Source organism: Genypterus blacodes, unplaced genomic scaffold (assembly GCF_046128005.1).
Source record: "Genypterus blacodes isolate CSIRO-AG114 ecotype Tasmania unplaced genomic scaffold, CSIRO-AGI_Gbla_v1 ptg000003l_1, whole genome shotgun sequence".
NCBI classification, from domain to species: Eukaryota; Metazoa; Chordata; class Actinopteri; order Ophidiiformes; family Ophidiidae; genus Genypterus; species Genypterus blacodes.
The window spans coordinates 7,591,301-7,611,840 of NW_027466817.1; the positions used below are offsets into that span (position 1 = coordinate 7,591,301).

Here is a 20,540-nt window from a genome sequence, read left to right on the forward strand (position 1 = left end):
CTTTATTATTTAACATTTTAGTTTTTAAAATAAAACTTCTAAACATGCAGGCAGCTGGAAAGTACAGCACTTTTAGCCTTTTTACATTAGATTTCTCAAATCATCTCCTTCAATTTTGAAAGAATCTGGAATGCTCTCAAAAACGGCAGCTTTCCCAATTTCCCCGCCATTATCCTATTCACAGTATGAGGGTTGTCTGCATGTAGTTTTTTCTAATAAAGAAACGTACTTTAAAGATCCCCAAGGGGAAATTATTTTTCCTCACACGGTTATTTCCTACATACAGTACATCAGTTGTACACGGGTTAGGAAACAACATGCAGACACCCCATGAAACACACAGTACGTACACAAGTTGATGATGATGCAGAGTGAGGGGGGCTGCCCCTTGCAGGGGCCCAGGAGCAATTTGGGGGTTAGGTGCCTTGTTCAAGGGCTTACCTTGGCAGTGCCCAGGAGATGCGCTGGCATCCCTCAAGCTACCAGCCCATCTTCCATTCTTGTCCTCGTGTGGTTCGAACCGGTGACCCTTCAGCTTCCAGCCAAGTCCACTGCAGACAGAACCACTGCCGCCCCCAACAACATAAAGCTACATAAAGCTACAGTGCTTTATGTTTGGACAAAATGGACAAACACGGCTCATGTAGTAAAATAAAGAACGGTCTCACTACTTCATCGATCTGTCCATGGACACCAAAGCCACAAACTGGGCTTTGGAATGTGTTGTAATTATATTCAAACCTACAAGGAAAAGGAAATAGTTCCAACCCCGCTAATTGCTGCTCATCCTTCATGGATTTAGAAGAGAACCCCTGCAGTGCCTTAAACCAGGAAAGCTTGTTTGTCTTCCTTGCTGGACTCCTCAGACTGTTTGTTTCCTAATCCGCAGAAGGTGTTACCACCGCTGAAAGCCTGATTCCTTCCAGGCTCCACCAGAAGAAGAGGGCCGGAAAATGATTCCAAGCGGAAAGACGAGGGCGAAAGGAGTCTGAACCGAAGGCAGTGCTAAATGCGAGACTAAAACTCATTCAGTCTTTTACTTCCTCCTCCAGGACGCTACATTAAAACAGAAGGAGATAAAGGAAACTGGAACCCATCTTCATAGAGCTCCTGAAGACGATCAATCCCCTCTGCGTTCAAGAAGCTCCTGACCTCCCATGGTGGAGCAGAGCTCACCACTGCTTGTTCCAACTCTGACTCATCCATGGCCCCAGACTGTAATAGGGAGAATTCCAAATCAGCAACATTTGAACACACTTGTGAACACTCATTTAAACCTTCCTGGAATGTGGTCTTCAGATAGAAATCCTACGGGCTGCAGTGTCATTCCATAAACAGATTAGAACATCTGAAGACACACTGATCCAGATGATCTTTACCAATATTTACTGATGTTTTATCTATCCGCAGTGTGTGAGTAAAGCCTGTCAGCCTCCAGCAGCTTTTAAGGTGGTTTAAGGGGGTTTGTAGACGGATCCATCTTTAGGATTAGGAGTTGAAGGCTGTTAATAGGAGTCTCAGTGTCTATACAATCCTGTTTACTGAGATTAAAATGAGAGGAAAACAGCAATTCGTGATTATGCTAGCGTGGGAGCTTTATCATAAAAGAGCAGGAAGCTTCACTCACCTTCACATGTGACATGATCTAGAACAGGGGTGGGCAACCTAAGGGGCCCGCGAGGCCGTTTGGTCCGGCCCGCAAGACAATTTTGGCCTTTTCGATGACGGTATATAAATAATTTTACTGTGATTTTACTGTCAGACCGGCAGATCGCAGCGCAAATTTCGGAAGCGCACTCAAACTCAAAATGGCCTGCGATAGGAAAAAGGTTCCCCACCCCTGATCTAGAAGAGAGTAAAAGCTGTGTTCAGTCTAAGTGTTTGCTACTGAAAATTCCCTTTAATCAAATTATGACTGATTTGAAATAAAAGTTGGTTTTAGAATATATCTGTTTAATTTCAAGTGATTTTAATAATATATGGGCAGCACAGCCTACATCAGAGAGGGGGGGGGGGGGGGGGGGGGGGGGGGCTTTGAATCATCATTTGAAGCATCGCTTTGAATATAAATCAATGTGAATATGCTCGTGTTTTCATGTTAATTACGCCGGTTCACAGCAACGCGTGAAAAGGAAGAACATGCCCCCCCCACACACACACACACACACGCACACACACACACACATACAACCACACGTGTCGATGCCCTTCAGCAGGATAATGAGGCGCGATTGTTTAAATCACATAGAACTATTTATCTATCGATCGACCTATCGTGCAAGATGTTGTTGGTTGTGCTGTTGCGTGCAAATTCTTACTGAATGGTTAATTGTAAAATATTTGCGTCATCAACTGAGATGGGAGACCAGATTATCAAATCGTACTGAAAATGCTGCACTGTCGGACCATTTGTTCTTGCAGCTCAGCAACAAACTGCAGGGACTGAAAAGTGGCACTTACACACACACACACACACACACACACTCTGTGCAGGTGGCGCTCTTGACACCTCTTCGTGCATATTTAACACTCACACCTGAGCAGACGTCTTTCCCACAGTGATTCTCACCGTCTCACACACCCCCCACCCCCTTCACACACACACACACACACACACACACGCACCCTCTCTTTTGGCACGTGCCTTATGTGTCCTTCCATTCTCACCTTCGGACCATTTGGGCACGTGTTGGAGAGCAAACGTTGCGCCAAAATACGCACAGCATCATTTGGCCATCGCACGGTGCAGCTATGCGTCATCCACCGGTGTGTGTGTGTGTGTGTGTGTGTGTGTGTGTGTGTGTGTGTGTGTGTGTGTGTGTGGAGAAAAGAGAGAAAACTGAGGGTTAAGATGCGAGTGAGACAGAAAGACAGGTAGATCGATAAGCAGATGGCGCGCGATCGAACGCTGATGATGATGCTTCCGTCCCCCGGTGTCTCCTGGGAACGGAAGCTGCACGCGCTGCAGCACGCGCCGCGTCCGTATATGTGTGATGGACGGGGCACGCGAGAGAATGGAAATCATACAAACACAACAATGATTCATCTCACAACAATGATATGAATGTTTCATCAGGAGGACGTACAAAGTGAGGAAGAAATAATTCAAATAAATTAGGAATAGACTTTACTGGATACGTGAGGACCACGCGAATGTATCAGACGACAAACACACACCAACAATAACACACGCAGCAACAACAACAAAGCAGAGAGAACTTTGCCTGATGTTTGTTGTTACTGTTACTTTCCTTTATTGTTTGCTGCTATTAAGTTGCTTGTGTGTGTGTGTGGGTGTGTGTGTGTGTGTGTGTGTGTGTGTGTGTGTGTGTCTCGGATGAAGCGTGCCTCGGGTGGGGGAGTGGGGGTCAGGGGCAGCGGAGGCACGCGCTCCTCTCATTAGAATGACAATAGAAGATGGGGCTGCAGGGTCGCTAGCGCCAAAAAAAGGTAGGGTAACAGATGCCTGTGTACCTGTTTAATCGGTTCGGTTAATGGACAGATTTCCACAGATGAGCACAAAACGAGTTCCTTTTATGGGGCAAAAACATTAAAACATTTATTTGTAATCTTGCGACGCCATTATTTTAATCACAGAGATTCCATGTGTGTGAGTGATCTGTGTTTATAGTGTAAATGGACCAGATACACAGCCTGGGGAGGTGGGGGTCATTACCATACAGCTGCGGCACCCTCCAACACACACGCGCGCACACACACACACACACACAGGCACGCACACACACGCACATCTGAATTATCTTAAATCTCTGTATGGATTAGTGGTCTAAACACTTCATAGATGACTGGGTAGAATCGTTGTTATGACGTTATACTTAACGTTTAAAACACATTATTTTGGTTACACTTACATTAAATCAATCTATATAATGGATCAGTAACTCAGATGTCTGCTGCTGCTCATTCAAGCCCAGAGCAGCACTCAGGTTTTGGTTGACATTCGGATCCCGGGCTGTGGCTTTTAAGTGTTATATCTTTTATACGCTCCTGTCGTCTGTGTGTGTGTGTGTGAGCTGTGACTGCGGTACTAAATGATCAGAGAGAGAAGGGCCGTGTGGACGCAGTAAAAAAGGACCGTTTGGCTGCTTGTCGCCTCACAGTTTGTTCTATTGTCCCGCTGTAATTTGGCCTCTCGGTGGTGAAAGCGAATCAAAGCCGGGGCCCCCTGTTACCCACCAACACACACACACACGCACCCCTCCTCCTCCTGTACACTGTAAAAAATGTCACTCAGGCTCCAGAGTTGCTATGTATTATAGGACCAGTCTGATTGATCATTGTTTGTTTTAAACTTCATATTTCCTTTACTTCTGATTTACTTTGAAGTTGAGTTTCATGCTCATTTATGGGTTAATAATATGATGAAGTCCATTCATAGGTTGACACGTTTTTCACTGAAATAAATGGAACAATGCAAACATGTCTATACTTCTTAAGATGTCCATAAATGGAGTTCTGTAGTAATCAGTAGAAAGTATACAGCAATGTTGATACTCACTTAATCTACCAGTACCTCAAAATGTACCTGACTAAATGTATGTAAATGTATCTAAATGTATGTAAATGTACAGTTATTTGCTACCTTTTGGTGGATCAGATTTGAGGTTTGACTGAGTTGTCTTGACTGGATGTTAACATTTGTCCTCTAGTGTAATCATGGTAGATCGTGTCTCCGTCTTCAGGTGGACACTTTTTACAGTGGCCTTCTCACCCCTCATAACCACACACACGCGCCTCCTTCTCCCCCTCCTCCTCCTCTCTCTCCCCCCCCCCTCCTCCTCCTCCTCTCTGTGCTTATAAGGACTCGGGTTCACGCCGCATGTAGAGAAACAGTCCATAGTCCACTAGCAGCACAGAAGGACTGAACGGATTCCACGCTCTTGACTCTTGATTCTCTCTTGATCCGCTCCAGACTCACACACACACTCCGTCTGCTTCTGTCCGGGTGGCAGAGTCTGATTGAAACTGTCTCTCCTTCCTCTTGACCCGTTTGGATTTAATACCGCGCTAATCGTCTCGTCCGGGACCCTCTTCCTTTGAGACGCCATGGCGCGTTTGTCCTTATTGTGTCTCACACTGTTCATGTCAGCGCACACGGTGAGTGGTGCTGTGTTTTTGCTCTTGTATGTCTCTTGTATGTCTCTTGCATGTCTCCGCACCGGGGTCCCCTCGCTGAACTGGACGCGGAGAGCTTCGTTTTTGGAGACGTGCGCCTTTACGCACGGAGCGCTGCGGTCCTTCCTCTCCTCTCGCTTCAAATCAATGCTTACAAATTCTACGTTTTGTAAATCATCGATATGTGAGGCGGATTTTAATAGAGATTGTGACTGATTTGTGACTTAGGCGCAGGAATCAATTTATGTTTTAAGGTTTATTCATATGTCTTCATCTCGAATACAACTCTCTCTGTGTCAACAAACGTTACTGCAGTGTCTCAGGTGAATTGATTCAATGGCTGTAGATCTCCGCAGTAGAAGTCTGACTCTCTCTCTCTCTCTCTCTCTCTCCCTCTCTCTCTCTTCCCTCCTCAGGCTCTCTCCTCAGGCTCCGGGGTGTTCGAGCTGAAGATAGACTCTTTCACCAGTTCTCGGGGCATCTGTCGCTTCCAGTCGCGGGATTGTCAGATCTTTTTCCGCGTGTGCCTCAAACACTCGCAGGACGTCATCAACCCGGAGCCGCCGTGCACGTACGGGACCGCGCTCACTGAGATCTTCGGCGCCGACTCCAGCTCCATCTCCGGCAGCGCGCCCATCAGGGTGCCCTTTCACTTCAGCTGGCCTGTAAGCGGCACACACTGTTGTGTTTTCAAATTCACACCGCATACAAAACGAGCCTCCTTCTAAGATTATCATAATCGCAAAGTCTGTTTTCTAATATTTGATCTTTTAAAAAAACATTCCCTAATACAGACCGCACACACTAAGTGTTTCGATTGAGACATATCACGTAATCACAAAATACAACCTGCAACACATGCATGCGTTCTTCTTCACCCTGCAGCATTAAGCGTGGCCTTCAGGGACACACACACACACACGCACGCACGTACGCACGCGCACGTAGTAGTTACTGGTCATCTTAATGATATGGATATTAACTGCTCTCTTCTCGTTCATTGCAGGGGACTTTCTCATTGATCATCGAGGCCTGGAATGCAGAATCCACCGGGATTGACTCTACAGGTAAACATCAGCCGCAATGCCGCTGTCTCACCTCCAGGCGGCGACAACAGTGGTGTTTCCGAAACTGGTGTGGCTGAAATACTAGCAACACTGCTAAAAATCAAAAAGATAATGCACCAAGCAAATTTAAACACAAGTACTTTGAAAACTCACCTCCTCTTCTGTCCATCCAGAAAACCAGAACAACCTGATCAGCCGCCTGGCCACCCACCGCAAGTTGACCGTGGGGGAGGACTGGTCCAAGGACATTCACGTTGGGGACGAGAGTGAGCTGCGGTACTCCTACCATGTTGTTTGTAATGAGTTCTACCACGGCGAAGACTGCTCAGCCTACTGCCGGCCCCGCAACGACACCTTTGGCCACTTCACCTGCGATGCTGAGGGCAACCGCTTCTGTCTGCCTGGCTGGCAGGGAGAATACTGCACTGACCGTGAGTACACACACGCTTTTTCCTCTAGAAACTGATTCTACCATGTCTCTGCCATATATTTCATGATTGCCATTTGCTAGTTGTATTTATGACAGCAACTTAAGATTTGCTATGGTTTTTGTATCGTTGTAAATAGATCATTGCTAATTAAACCTTTTTAGAGTATAAATGACCAGTAATTGTCTGTAAAATGGGAGTTAATGCTGCTTGTACAGTAGTGTGACCGCTCGCTCCTTTCTATTGTAACGTTTCTTCAAACTGGGAGGGAGCTGGTTGGGAATGGGTGGGGAAAAGAATAGGGCCCTTGGCGCTTCATTTTCTTTGTCGGGTGGCCTTGAAATTGTTAAGTGAAGCAGTTGTCTATGTCGTCCTTTGCCCTTGTGGCTCCGGTTTGGAGGGAAAAAAATTGCGAAAAAAGATCTTAGAGCTTCTGTCGTTTCCAGCGTGTACGTATGTGTGTGTGTTGGCTCTGCGGTCTGTTCCTTTTGTTTTGTGCTCAACAATGGGGCCCCTGGTCGGCCCCCGGCACGTCCGCTTTAACAGGGACACACGCTGGAGCTTAATGTGCGCTGCCTTGCGTGAAAAGAGACGGCATGTGTTGCTTTTGTTGTGCAGGCCAGCTGCTTCGTTAGTACTTAACAAGTACTTGAAGGGGAGGCGTGTGTGTGTGTGTGTGTGTGCGCGCGTGCATGCGGGCGGCGGGCGGGCGAGAGAGAGGGAGAGAGGGAGAGAAATACAGAGGCCCTGAGCAGCGAGGTAGATTGATTTGTGATGTGAGCGAATACATACTAATATTCTCTTCTTCCTCCCCTCTCTCCCTTTCCCTCCCTTTTGAACTTGCTGGCTTCCTTCCCCTCCCATTAGCCATCTGTGCGGCAGGCTGCAGCGAAGAACATGGTTTCTGTCATTCTCCGGGCGAATGTATTTGCCGGCAAGGATGGCAGGGCGGTTTGTGCGACCAGTGTGCCCGACACCCCGGCTGTGTGTATGGGACCTGCCAGAAGCCGTGGCAGTGCAACTGTAAGGAAGGATGGGGAGGACTCTACTGTGACCAAGGTGGGTTTAAGCTCCGCCCACAAAACCTCCCAGCCCTCTTATGTGATACATTATATACATTATAAAACACTGTCAGCTGTTTTCAGCCAAGCTACATAAATTGTTGCTCTCCTTCCTCCTTATTGTTTATGACAATGATTTGAGTTAATTACAACTGTATCTCACATTGCTCCTATTGATGTCCTGTGTCTTCACTCCAGACCTGAACTACTGCACAAACCACAAGCCGTGCCAGAACGATGCCACATGTACAAACACGGGCCAGGGCAGCTACACCTGCACCTGCAAGCCTGGCTTCAGCGGCAAGAACTGTGAGATCGAGACCAACGAGTGTGATGGCAACCCCTGCAAGAATGGAGGCAGCTGCAACGTAAGAGCCAAAAACCTAAAAGCTGATACGTGCTCCTTGCCAAACCTGGGCACGTGTCACAAAAGTGTAGAACTGTTGCCTGTAAGTTCTCTTTAACCGCCTCTGTCACATCTTCCTAACTCTTCTTTTCTTCCCCTGCCCAGGATTTGGAGAACGATTACTCGTGTGCGTGCCCTCAGGGATTCTATGGGAAGAACTGTGAGATCAGTGCCATGACATGCGCTGATAAGCCGTGTTTTAATGGAGGAACCTGTGAGGAGAAATCCAGCGGTGGATACAGCTGCCACTGCCCAGTCGGGTACACAGGCTCCAACTGCGAGAAGAGGATTGGCGCCTGCAGCAGCAACCCCTGCGCTAACGGTAATAAACCATGAAACCTTTACTTTGACTTTTCAAAGCACTCTCAACCAGACACACACACTTATAAACATATAGGACTGCACAAAGTGACAATGTGGAATGAGTGTTACCTCAATAATGAACGCTTAGGGGAACCTGTAGTGATAGTGTGGATTGTTGAGGCCTTTTAACTCAATGGTTACTTATCAGGTCTCAATATGTTGAATATTGCAATATGTGGTGTCATAAATCATTCAAAAATGTTTGGACAGTCCTGTCGGAACCTGTTGAGGTTTCTTTCCTCAAAGCTAAAAACAACATGCAAGCCGCTGACTGGTGAGCACGGTACTGCACTATAGATGGAAATCTGATAAGCTTGTGATGTTAAACTGTGATTTTCCACATTGATTTGGAAAGAAAACACAATAAGTGAAGCAAGATTTTGATCCGTCGCACCTGAAGAATGTTGTCCGATTGCTTTGCAGTTTTGTGTGAGACTTCAGTCATTCTTGATCCCATGTACAGATTGTTCTGTCTTTCATAGAGCAACGTTTCATTTTGTTATCACGGTAGAAGCATGAATGTTTTTTTTTGTGTTTTTTTTTCGGGAAGTGTGTTAGGACTAGAAAATGCAGAACACTTCAGTCAAGAGGATGATCAAGGCTGCATGTTCAGACAAAGGAATCGCCCTTCAAATATTGAGGTTGTTACAGTCCATCAAGTGTATATTTCAACTTGAAATCTATTTGAACAGTCTTTGTGTTATCTGTTGTTTTGTTAGTGCAGAGTTGTTGGAACAGTTAATTATTCATTTATCAGGTAGAGTTCATGACATACAATCATATAATATACAACAGCAATCAAGCTGTTAACAAACAGCTGTTGCAATTATAGAATAATCACATAAATGAAACAGAAGTGGCCCATGTGTAGACCCCTGTGGCACACCACGGTCAGTACTGATGATGAAGGCATTTGATTTTGGTCAGACAGACAGTTTGAAATGCAAGTGGACTCAAAAGAGGAGGGCGAGGAAAGGGCGTTCTGCTATCTGACATTTAACCGCCCTAATAATCAGACTTATAGACATCAAGGAGAGACTTCATCTAACTTTAAGGCTTTTATTAATAACAAGGTCCAAGGTGTGAATGGATCGTGACCATGGACACCATGGATCGCAGGAGCTGATCCATGTTGTTTTTTATGATGTTGTCATACCCCTGTCGGGAACTTTTATCAGTTCCCGACAACACAATCACATAAAAACGTTTTATTCCTCATTCTTCCTGTCAATTCTCTCTCTCTATCTCTCTCTCTCTCCCTCTCTCTCTCTCTCTCTCTCCCCCTCCCTCCCCCTCCCCCTCCCTCTCTCTCTCTCTCTCTCTCCCCCTCCCTCCCCCTCCCCCTCCCTCTCTCTCTCTCTCTCTTTCTCTCTCTGGTTGCACTCGCTCGTAGCAGGGCAGGAATTCAGCTCTGGCAACAGTTTTCATCACTGCACTGATCCACTTTTCATTTCTTTTTGGAAATACAGAACTGCTATATCTTGCCTCAGAACAGAGATGAACAACAACAGTTAGATAATCAAGATGCATTGTCTCCACTGCTGCACACACATACATATGCACAGACTTATCGTTGGCCTGCTGAGCCAAGTCGTCTCTGGGTCGTCAGTGCTGCCTGCCCTCCCTTTGGTCCTCATTAGTCCTCATTGTGGGAGCCGCCGAGTGCTTATCTGTAATCACCCCAGCCTGTCAGGAGACGAAATTGTGTGTTCGTCAGTTTGTGTCTGTGTGCAGTAGAAGCACAGTACCCTTAGTCACCGGTTGGTAAGCGAGTCACTGCAGTTTACTTGGCGGTGTTGCAACACATCAGCAATACAGAACAACCAAATATGGAGCTGGTTCAGTTAGTTTTTCTCACTTCAGCCCTGCAGCCCCTGGTTTTGTTTATACATCTGTAGTCAGCCCGCCTGGTTTCCTTCTTTTCTCTTCCCTCATTGATTTCCTCCAGCACAGATTATTTTGACAAGATATCAAGAACAAGAAAAAAAGACTTGGCATGTAAATGTGTTGCTTTCAGCTAGTTTTATGTCACAACAGCTCTACACCTCATCATGCTTGCATCAAATTAGAATCCTAATCACACGCCTTCTGACTTCCAGACAGCGACAAACATCTTCTCTCTACTCAGGATGTTTTTAATCAAAATGTGTGTCATCTGTTTAGAGGAACTGTAACAAACTATTTATTTCTCCCTCTCTCTGCACCTGTGTCGTCTTTCCCATTCAGATGGACTTAGTTTTTACTCTGCTCTATTTCAACATTTCAATTTGGAGTATAAAGAGTTCTATGTATCTTAAGTTTATACTGTATTTGTTTCATTGCAGTATTCCATTGTGGTATTCCGTTTAAATCATGATTCCTAACCTCTTTCTCTCTCTCTCTCTCTCCAGGAGCTCAGTGTTTGGACCTGGGTCAGCGTGTCATGTGTCGGTGTCGTCCAGGCTTCACAGGCGCTCGCTGTGAGACAAATATTGATGACTGTGCCGGGAACCCGTGCCGAAACGCTGGCACCTGCGTGGATGGCATCAACGACTTCACCTGCACTTGCACACTCGGCTTCACTAGCAAGGACTGCTCAGTGCGTGCCGGTCCCTGCTCGCTTTTCCCTTGTGACAATGGTGGCACGTGTTACACACACTTCACTGGCCCTGTATGCCAGTGCCCCTCAGGCTTCATGGGTGCACGATGCGAGTACGCCGTCAAGAACACGCAGACTACCCCCAAATCCACCGTACCACCAAGAAAGGATGGTTTCCCTGCTGCCCTGGCCATCGCCTTTGCCCTTGGCCTGGTCACACTCACCCTGCTGATGTGTACCTCCATCTTTGTTCTCCGCCAGCTCCGCCGTGGCAGGAGGCTGACAGCCACCTCTGCATCTGTGAAGAATGACCTGGAGAACGTGAATAACCGCAACGCAGTCATTGGTAGCGGTGGAGCAAACATGGGCATCCTACCGGGAGCACCGCTGGGCAACCTGAAAGAGAAGGAGGCCTTCCTCATCCCTGGAGGACACCTCAAAGTGTCCAATAAGGATGCAGCACTCGTGGACAATGGTTGTGACAAGATGTCAGTGTTCAAAAACAAAATGGCTGACTGTAACCTGGTGAAGGATGAGAATCGGCTGCCCAAGAGCAAGTTTGACTTGTAAGCATAATTTATTTGTCTCCCTTCTCCTTGTTTGTTTGTTACTTTTTATGTTCGACAGAAAAGAACTGTTTGTTAAAATCTTCTCTGTCTCTGTCTCTTAACAGTAAGAAGGGTGACTTGTCCATCGTTGCACCTCCGCTCAGTTTTCCGAATGAAAGCCTGTATCATGCAGTCTTCATCATCCCGGAGCAGATGGAACAGTGTGTTTTTGCTACTGAGGTGAGGAACCACCCAACACACACAGACACATACATATTTCAGGTGTATATTGTAGGTCAATTCAGGGCTTTAGAGCAGAAACAAATGGACACATGACTAATGTTTCTCTCTCTGTTTCCAGGTTTAATCTCCAACTGTCTACTAAAGGAATCTGCCTCCCCTCGTACGGGTTGAGATTTTTTTCCAATCTGTACCAGACAGATTCATCCCAGAGGATCTATGCTACCCACATTCTATTATTTAATATTTATTACTGCTGCTCAATGGAAAGATTCAAACAAGACAGGACTTGTTTTTTATTCTTTTCTGCTTTGATACTGACAATTACTCTGTGAAAAGAGGAGAGACCGAATGTCCGGCATCATTTGCACTATTTATCTTTTTTGTCTTAAATGCTTAATATTATCTTTTTCTGTCTTTTGCCTCTTTGGAGGGACGTCCACCAATCAAAAAGACTGGTGCCTTAGCAAAGCTCCCTAGAAACAGGAAATAACTTATTTCTTTTTATAAATATTTTTCTTTTGGTGGCTCAAAGCTGTCCTGAACTTTTCCGTGGATTCAATTTGAAGTGTCTCTCTCTGGAACGAAATCATTGTGTTGTGGCATGTTAAAGAACAAGAAGAAGAAGAAGAAGAGGGAGATAACAAGACCCTCAGCCTTACAATCACTGTCCAATCTTGCAAAAGTGCCTCTTCTTATAGTTAGTGAGTTTGTTTACATTTAACAACTTTTTCTCCTTGAAACAGAGGAGGTGGAGGAGTGTGATAGAAGTGTTTACATTCTCTAATGTTTAAGAAATGGTTCATTTTTAAGAAATGATCCCAATTTGCAATACACCAATTTATTTATGTAGTAATTTTCGATGCAAACTTTCCCAACGTTTAAATCCATATGTATTGTGAGAATCCTAATCTGAAGCCTCCAATACCAGTTTAAATTCCAGGCCTAATTGCATCTTAATTGTAGTCTAAATCAGAGATGATACTACAACAATCATTGGCTTACTCCATTTTCTCCTGAAAAGATAATCAACCTTTGACAATATAATCCAGTTTGATTAAGTATCAGATTTTCCAGTTTTCTTCCTGTGGCTGTACCTTTTCTTTTCCTACTGTTGGACATTATAGGAAGATAGTTGTCTTTTAATCAAAAACTAATCTCTAGCTGCCCTAATCATCAGCTGTGACAGAAAGCAAAAAAAGCAACATTCACACGACTCAACAAGAGTCTGACCATCATATCACACTACAACTCTAGCTGCCTTTTCTCTTTTTAATATTTAAAACATAAAATATCTTACAACGGTGAAGAGTTTTTTATTTTAAACAAATCCTCTCGATACCAAAGTATGTGATGTTTCTGTGTAGTCATGTGGTTTTGCTGTCTTTGTTAATTTAAGAAAAACAATGCAATGTGTACATATCCTCCAGAAGTCTTCCTATTTAATTTTTTGCCTTGTAATAATGTTATATTTATGAAAGAGAATTGTATATATGTCTATGTCAATGTGCCTAATGTCTTTGTCAGAATCAGGAAATATATTTTTTCATAAATAAATTATTTAAAAAAAACACATCAGTGTTGCTGTGTTGAGTCGGGCTTCTCTCTCTCTCTCTCTCTCTCTCTCTCTCTCTCTCTCTCTTTCTCTCTCTCTCCCTTGCCCTCCCTGTGTCTTTAGTTAATTCTCACATGACTCATTAACACATATAAAGACAATACATCAACCTTATAAATGTCAAAACTCTACAGAACAAAAATCCATTTATCTTTAAGGTGATCCTGCATTTCTATGACATAGTCCAGCATGAAGATAACACCTGCTCAACATCTGGACAATTTGAGTTTCATGCACAAATAGTGTAAAGTGAATCAAAACCTATAAACCCCTGCTCATTGGTCAGGTGTGTCTTGGGGTGAGAGTAATGCATTAAAAACAGGGAGATGTGACAGTGTAACATGGAACAATGACGGAAATCTCCATATGGAATTGCTCCTAATATTCTCACAGCATCATGGGTAATCCAAGGTGTCATTTATGTAACATGCAAGGTACGTGCCTTGCCCCCGCTGTCTCTACATCAAACTATATGTAGAGATATTGTGGTTCAGTCAGGACGATGATATATCATGAAACGATGGATCTGTGCAGAAAAACAGCCAAATACAACCAACAGAAAACACACACAGCTGATAAAGCAGCACTAAAGGCCCAGTGTGTTTCAGATTAATTAGGTTGTCCAATGTGGTCACACACCATGTTGGAAAGCAGCAGTGTTTATATTTCTTCGGACTGCTCACATGTGAAGGTTGATTGGAGAGGAGGAGGGACAGATACTTCTGCCAAGACTGACATGTGTCTATTCTGTTTCTAAAAAGAAACAATTGTGAAGGCAATCTGAACTCGCAAACATAAACATTATTCAATGTTAAGAACACACACACACACACACACACACACACACACACACACACACACACACATTATCTCTCTTAGTGATGGTGTATTGGTCAAAGATCACTGTTTCATTTTACCAACACGTCAGTTCAGATTCAGCTTTTTTCTGTATCTGTGTCCTTGCTGTTAATCCCAGTAACTTTCCCCGTCCTTCTCCTCCATCCCTTGTCCTCTCTCCTGTCTTATTGCTCTTTTCCTCCCTTTCTTTCCTTTCCCTCTCTGATGTCCTGTGTCTCTCTTGTAAGCTCTGGTTTAGAGTTGCACACTGCCGTTGATTGACACATCATCTCCTTGTAAATGAGTAGCTGCTGCCACACACAGGTGCGTGCCCACACACAAACACACACACACACACCTTGACAGCAGGAGAGTGGAGAGAAAGAACTTTAGACTCTGGCTCACCTGCTGTTGACCTGGCTGACACACACACACACACACCTGGCCTCATATCGAACTTTGAACTCTGCCGCGTGTCACCTGGTGCAAATTGAAACTAAAAGAGCTAAATGAAGTTCAAACGTCATACTGAGCTCATTCTGTTATTTAAGTAGTTATAGTTCTGGCGACCATTTCTATCAATCATTGTCGCAGACAGACAGAGACAGACACACACACATGCACGCACGCAGGCACGCACACACACACACACACACACACACGCATGAAAGCTGCTAGTCAGCACATTTGCCTCATATTGTGAAACTAGAAGGATCCTGCTGCTCATTAAAAACAATTTATCACTGGATCCAGTTAGTGTGCAGATATTATCTTCTTCTTCTGCATTTACTATATTCTTCTTCTCTTCCACTGTTTTGTCACTTCCATCCTGTAGCTGTAGCATTAGACACATACTGTATGTCCACGCCCTCATTGGGTCCTCATTGCACCCTATGACTGTTCTATTGTATTGAATTGAAGGGCATAGAAATGGGTGTTCTGAAATTAGAATTTTATGCTGTGTTCAGGCAGTATAGGAAATTGGTGAACACCAAATTTAACTTGCTGAAGAAGCCGTAAAGTCTCAATTCTAGAGGCAACATGGGTTGATGTCTTATGCAACCTTTTAATCTGCTGGGCAGGGAAAAATGGCATCCACGCTTAAATTAATATTTCACCTGAAAAATCACGACCTGATGCATTTCCATCTCTGTTCCTGCAAAGCAGACAATGACCAAAACAAAAAAGAACATCCATATTTATTTATGGCATGTACCACTTTACCACTTACCATTTTCTGTTTCGCTGAACACAGCATCAACATTAACATACCTGCTGTAGTGATGTCAGCCAGCAGGTTACACCGTGAGCAGGACAACTCTCTGACTTTTATTGCTTATTAGTTTGCACATATTTTTTAATCTGTGGACTAAACTGTTGGTTTGATGAAGAATTGGAGAATATTTCTGGAACTTTACCATTGTGATGTCACATCAATGAGGTGACATGTGGCTCATGTTGCTGAGGGATTGTTGCTACGGTTTTATTTTTGTAAGTTGGTTTATTGCTGCTTGTTGTTTTATTGCTGATTGGTGATTTATTGTTGCTTGTTTCTTGTTGTTGTTGCTGCTGGTTCATTGTTGCATGTAGGTTTACTGTTGATCATTTGTTGCTGATGACGCAAATTGTTTTCTCCATCACAAATGTAGCAAAGAACCTGTGTCTTGTTTCCATCCATGAGCAACAACTCCTGCAAGGTCCATTCAATAAAAAGAGACAAATGGCAGCCAGCTTAAGAAATATAAACTAAGCAACAAAAACTGCCAAAGCTTATTAGGGGACTAAACTATAGTTAAGTTTGGTCTTTCATCTTATTTCCTAGCAATCAAAAGATCAAATAATGCCAAATTGTACTTAGCTGAGCTGTTGTCAATGTTTTATGGAATTGAGGAAATTCTGGGTAGAATCAGTTTAAACCAAAAACCAAGAGTTTTAATAAATAATGTCAGAAAATAGACCAGATTAGATCACAGTTTGGATGAGACTGAATTAAACTGTTGGTCTTTGTTGCAGAAAAATATAAGAATAAGACAAGAAAGGGTAAATGGAGCTTCGCGGAAGGAGGAGGGACAGAGAGAGAAAGGAGGGAGAAAGGTTAAACTGAGAGACAGATGAAAGCACAGAGAGACAGTAAGGAACACACGCAGATGAAACACACACCTGTCATCACTCTATCACCCTCCATGACCTCTGACCTCTCTTCCTCTCACTTTTCCCTTTCCCAGTCTGTTTTGGATACACACTGCGTGTCTGCTCTCAATCCTTTCACATGTACTGTGTGTGTGTGTGTGAGAGAGGGCGAAAGTGAGAGAGAGAGATAGTTAGAAGAAGAAAACGGAAGAGGAAGGATAGAGGCAAAGACATGAATCAAAACTCTTTCTCACATAGCAAACATTTCACACACACACACACACACGCGCACATACAGCTTTCCATGGGAACCACATAACGTATTCAGGCGTATTCTGTCCAAGTGGACAAAATAATGGAAACACATAACAGGTGAGTGTCAGGTTTGTTTCACCTCATGAAGTTTAAGAGTTATTATCACAAACAAAAAAACAAAACAAAACAAAAGTTTATTAGTGTCACCATCTCTCGGTGTATGTTTAATAACAATAAAGTCATAATTATTTCCACAACCATTCTGGATTTGTATTCATGGTCAAAAATGTGTTTATAGAAGTCAAATGCACACAAAAATTTGGGGAAATTATAGAGAAATGTTCAGCCTTGGTGGATTTCTGGAATTTCTCAGTGCTTTCTTGCTTCAGGTGTGTGGCAGTGGTATCAGTAAACAACTAAATGAAGATGCTTGGGTTGCATGTGGACCCAGGTCGGGCTAGAACAGACCTGGAGCAGAACGCCCTAGAGCAGAGTGGGAAAACTCCATCCATGCTCCAGAGAAACACGGCCTGCTCCGCTCCACACACATGCTGCCACTCAGAGAAGTTGAAGAGGTCAAAACGGGAAAGGTTAACTTCCTTTCCAAAGGCCCCTACCCCAAAATCAGCTGCTGTGACCCAGGAAGGTTAGAGGTCATGTAAAGAGGAAGTGGCCTGCAAAAATTGAGCCAGCAGACAGCCAGCCTGGGAGCTGTGTGTGTGTGTGTGTATGTGTGTGTGTGTGTACGCGCGTGCGTGTGTGAACTCAGGCCTTTCTGACGGAGAGGTCCTTCCTCTCTTCTCCTTCTTCTTTCTTAATCATTGTTTTCTCACTAATAAAAAGCAGCACAGAGCTGTAATCAGGTGATGAATCTATGTGTGGTCACTAATCAACCACACATAGACACACACACATACTCTCTCTCTCTCTCTCTCTCTCTCTCTCTCTCTCGCTCTCTCTCCCCCTCTCTCTCTCTCTCTCTCTCTCTCTCTCTGTCTCTCTCTCTCTCTCTCTCTCTCTCTCTCTCACTCTCTCTCTCTCTCTCTCACACACACAAACTGTCAGCTATTCTCACAGTTTGGTGACTGATTGCAGGTTGAATAAGGGACAAAGAAAGACAGAGAAAGCATTTCAAACATGTCAACTACAGATTGTCAATTGAGCAGAAAGTTGACATAAGAGTGACTTCCATCATAGCAATGGTTAACAAATCATTATTGCCTTAATTAAAGTACAAAACACCCTGATTACGCTTATGTGTTGGTTAGATGAAGCAGGCCCAATGCTTGAGGGACACCAGTGAAGCTAACGCGCCCTGGGTGTGTTTACATTGCATTATGCACGCGTCATGTCTGCCCACAGCCTTTTTTGTAAACAAAGGGTGCAGTTGTGGTCTGACTTTCCTGTTTGCGCTGCTAAGAAAGCTTGGTGTTGAATGTGGAAACGATAAACTAGAATTTGAATTGATTGTCACTAGCTTACATACCTTTTGTCGTTAATATTGGCTTTGGAGGATATCTAGCTGTCAGCTACCTCCAAAGCTAATGCTACTTTTGGTTGACTTGTTGGTTTGGTATGGTATAGCAGTATGGTTAGTGATGTGTGAATCATTAACGGAGGGTAAATGTGTTAGATAGCATGTACATAATCGATCTAACATTAATTTGACACACAGGAGATGTGGTAAATGGTTAATGTGATCTATTTATTAAGCACGAAAAATGCTTTCGATGGCGCTAGGCTAGCATTTTAACCTATATTTATCTGAGTGCTTCTCAGGCTTCTACTATCTATAATGACATGGAGCAGAAGTATTTTTGTGTGTGTGTGTCGACGTGTGTGTGTATGCGCGCGCGTGTGTGCGTGTGCGAGCGCACATGTGTGTGTGTGTGTGCGTGTGTGTTGGTGGGTGGGTGTCAGACAGGTGTTGGGGGTTAGGAGAAAGTCTGCTAGACTCATCATCGCTGTGGTAATGCCCTCCCTGTCGTCACACCAACTCACCCTCCTTGCGGCGTTCCCACGTTGGGCAGGGTCAAAGTTCGACTTCTAGACGGATGTAGGACATGGGAGGGAGGATAGAGGGATGAAGAAAGAGAAGAGGAGGAGGAGGGTGGGAAAGAGGAAGAGAACATGATAATGTGATGTTTATCTGGTTGTTTTTCCTTATCAGTTCTTAACAACACAGCACTGTGTTCATCAACACTCATTACAAATTCTTTAATGTGCACACAACTTGTAAATCTGATTTTGAAGCCAAGATTAGCCAAGACAGTGCTATCGGTCAACAACCGTTGTAAAATTTCATTCAAATCAGCGCTACATAAATAAGAGATTACAGTGTGATCATGTTGACTTTGAAGTAGACTGTCTTTACAGTAAGTGATCACAGAGCTGTGTAAGTGAGAGAGGGACTCTTCCCTGTTCAGACCCATCAATCAACCACATTGTCAATCAATCAGCCCGCCCCTGATTTATGGATGCAAAGACTTGTTTGTTTGTTTGTTTATCGTGCAGAGAGGAATGCCATGGGAACAAGGAAGCATAAACAGCAGGAAACAGCTGTCTCTCTCTCTCTCTCTCTCTCTCTCTCTCTCTCTCTCTCTCTCTCTCTCTCTCTCTCTCTCTCTCTTACACACACACACACACACACACACACAGTCCAATCATTTACTTCTGCTCCACAGTAGAAAGTATTTCATTACAGGTGAAAAACTCCCACACTCAGATATTTACTTTGGAAGTCAAGCAGTATGATCAACAACAAATACTGCAGTATCCAAAGTAAGTAAGTACTCACACTGAAGTAGAGTTTAGTTTCACTGTCGTGTGAAAACATCACATCTCCCCTTGAAGGGTCAAGAAATGAGAGAGGACGGAGTAAAAGAAGGGAGGAAGGGAAGAAATATGGATAAAAAAGGAAGTAATGGTCTGAGCACAGGTGTCAGCATTCTTCTTCTTATTTCTCCTGTAATTTCTGCTGATACTTTTCCAGTGATGATTGCTCAGCAGGAACGTTGGCTAGAGGAAGCCTCTGTCCGACACTCGGCTCACCTCAGCTGATAACCCCCAACACACACAGCCGGTGAAATGAGATAAAAAAATGAATACATGAAATGATCCCAGCAGGGAGGAAGACGAACAGGATAACTATTTTAGAAAAATCATCACTCTGCTCCAAATGGTTGACAAACCATTAATCTATGAGATAAAGATTCATGCTGACAGTTGAAAACCATGCAGACACACTTTCAGATTTGTTTTCCATCTTTGCTCAATTTTGCTATGCAGCCACACACACACACAAGCAACACACACACACACACACACACACAAACACACACACACACAGGATTGATTTCCAGTGGTATCTGTGTGGTGTTTTGACCAAAACAAAAAATAAAATTGATAAGAAACTCAAAGGGTTATTCTCTCTCAGACCTGCAACAGGCCAAGCAGAGCTGCTCAACTCAAAATCTGAGGGAATTAAACTGAGACCCCAATTTGGCAACTCAAAATCATCAATCAATTTCAGTAATGAAATTATGTAATTGCTTATGGACTTGATATCACTTGAATCATGTTCAGACAAGGCGAGTCTTGACAGCCACCCGTTGCATTTGATTTGTGAGCACAATGGCAGAGGCAGTGTGGGAAAAAATGAAGAGGAAGAGGAGAGTTTTGGCGACACGCTGATAATGATCTGCTTTAACCAATCAGGGGCTTTTCCTGGGAAAAGTACTGTGTGGGTGCTTGAATGTGTATTTTGTGATACGAGTGTGTAAAGCCTCAGCTCAGCATTTCAGCTAGTGTTTATACATGTGTCAAAATCTGTACACCAAATATGTTTGGCAGAGAGTGTGTGTGTGTGTGTGTGTG

General features: G+C 43.9%; 1 protein-coding gene across 1 annotated transcript; it reads left to right on the forward strand.

Moving 5' to 3' along the window:
* The first annotated feature begins 4,840 nt into the window (after window positions 1-4,840).
* On the forward strand, window positions 4,841-12,802 carry dlc (deltaC). The gene is made up of 10 exons (XM_076145985.1): window positions 4,841-5,118; window positions 5,553-5,801; window positions 6,143-6,203; window positions 6,377-6,634; window positions 7,499-7,690; window positions 7,891-8,060; window positions 8,204-8,420; window positions 10,852-11,605; window positions 11,713-11,827; window positions 11,949-12,802. Exons 1-10 carry the CDS (start codon window positions 5,068-5,070, stop codon window positions 11,952-11,954), a joined length of 2,073 nt encoding a protein of 690 aa, XP_076002100.1. The 5' UTR covers window positions 4,841-5,067; the 3' UTR covers window positions 11,955-12,802.
* The last annotated feature ends 7,738 nt before the right edge of the window (window positions 12,803-20,540 follow it).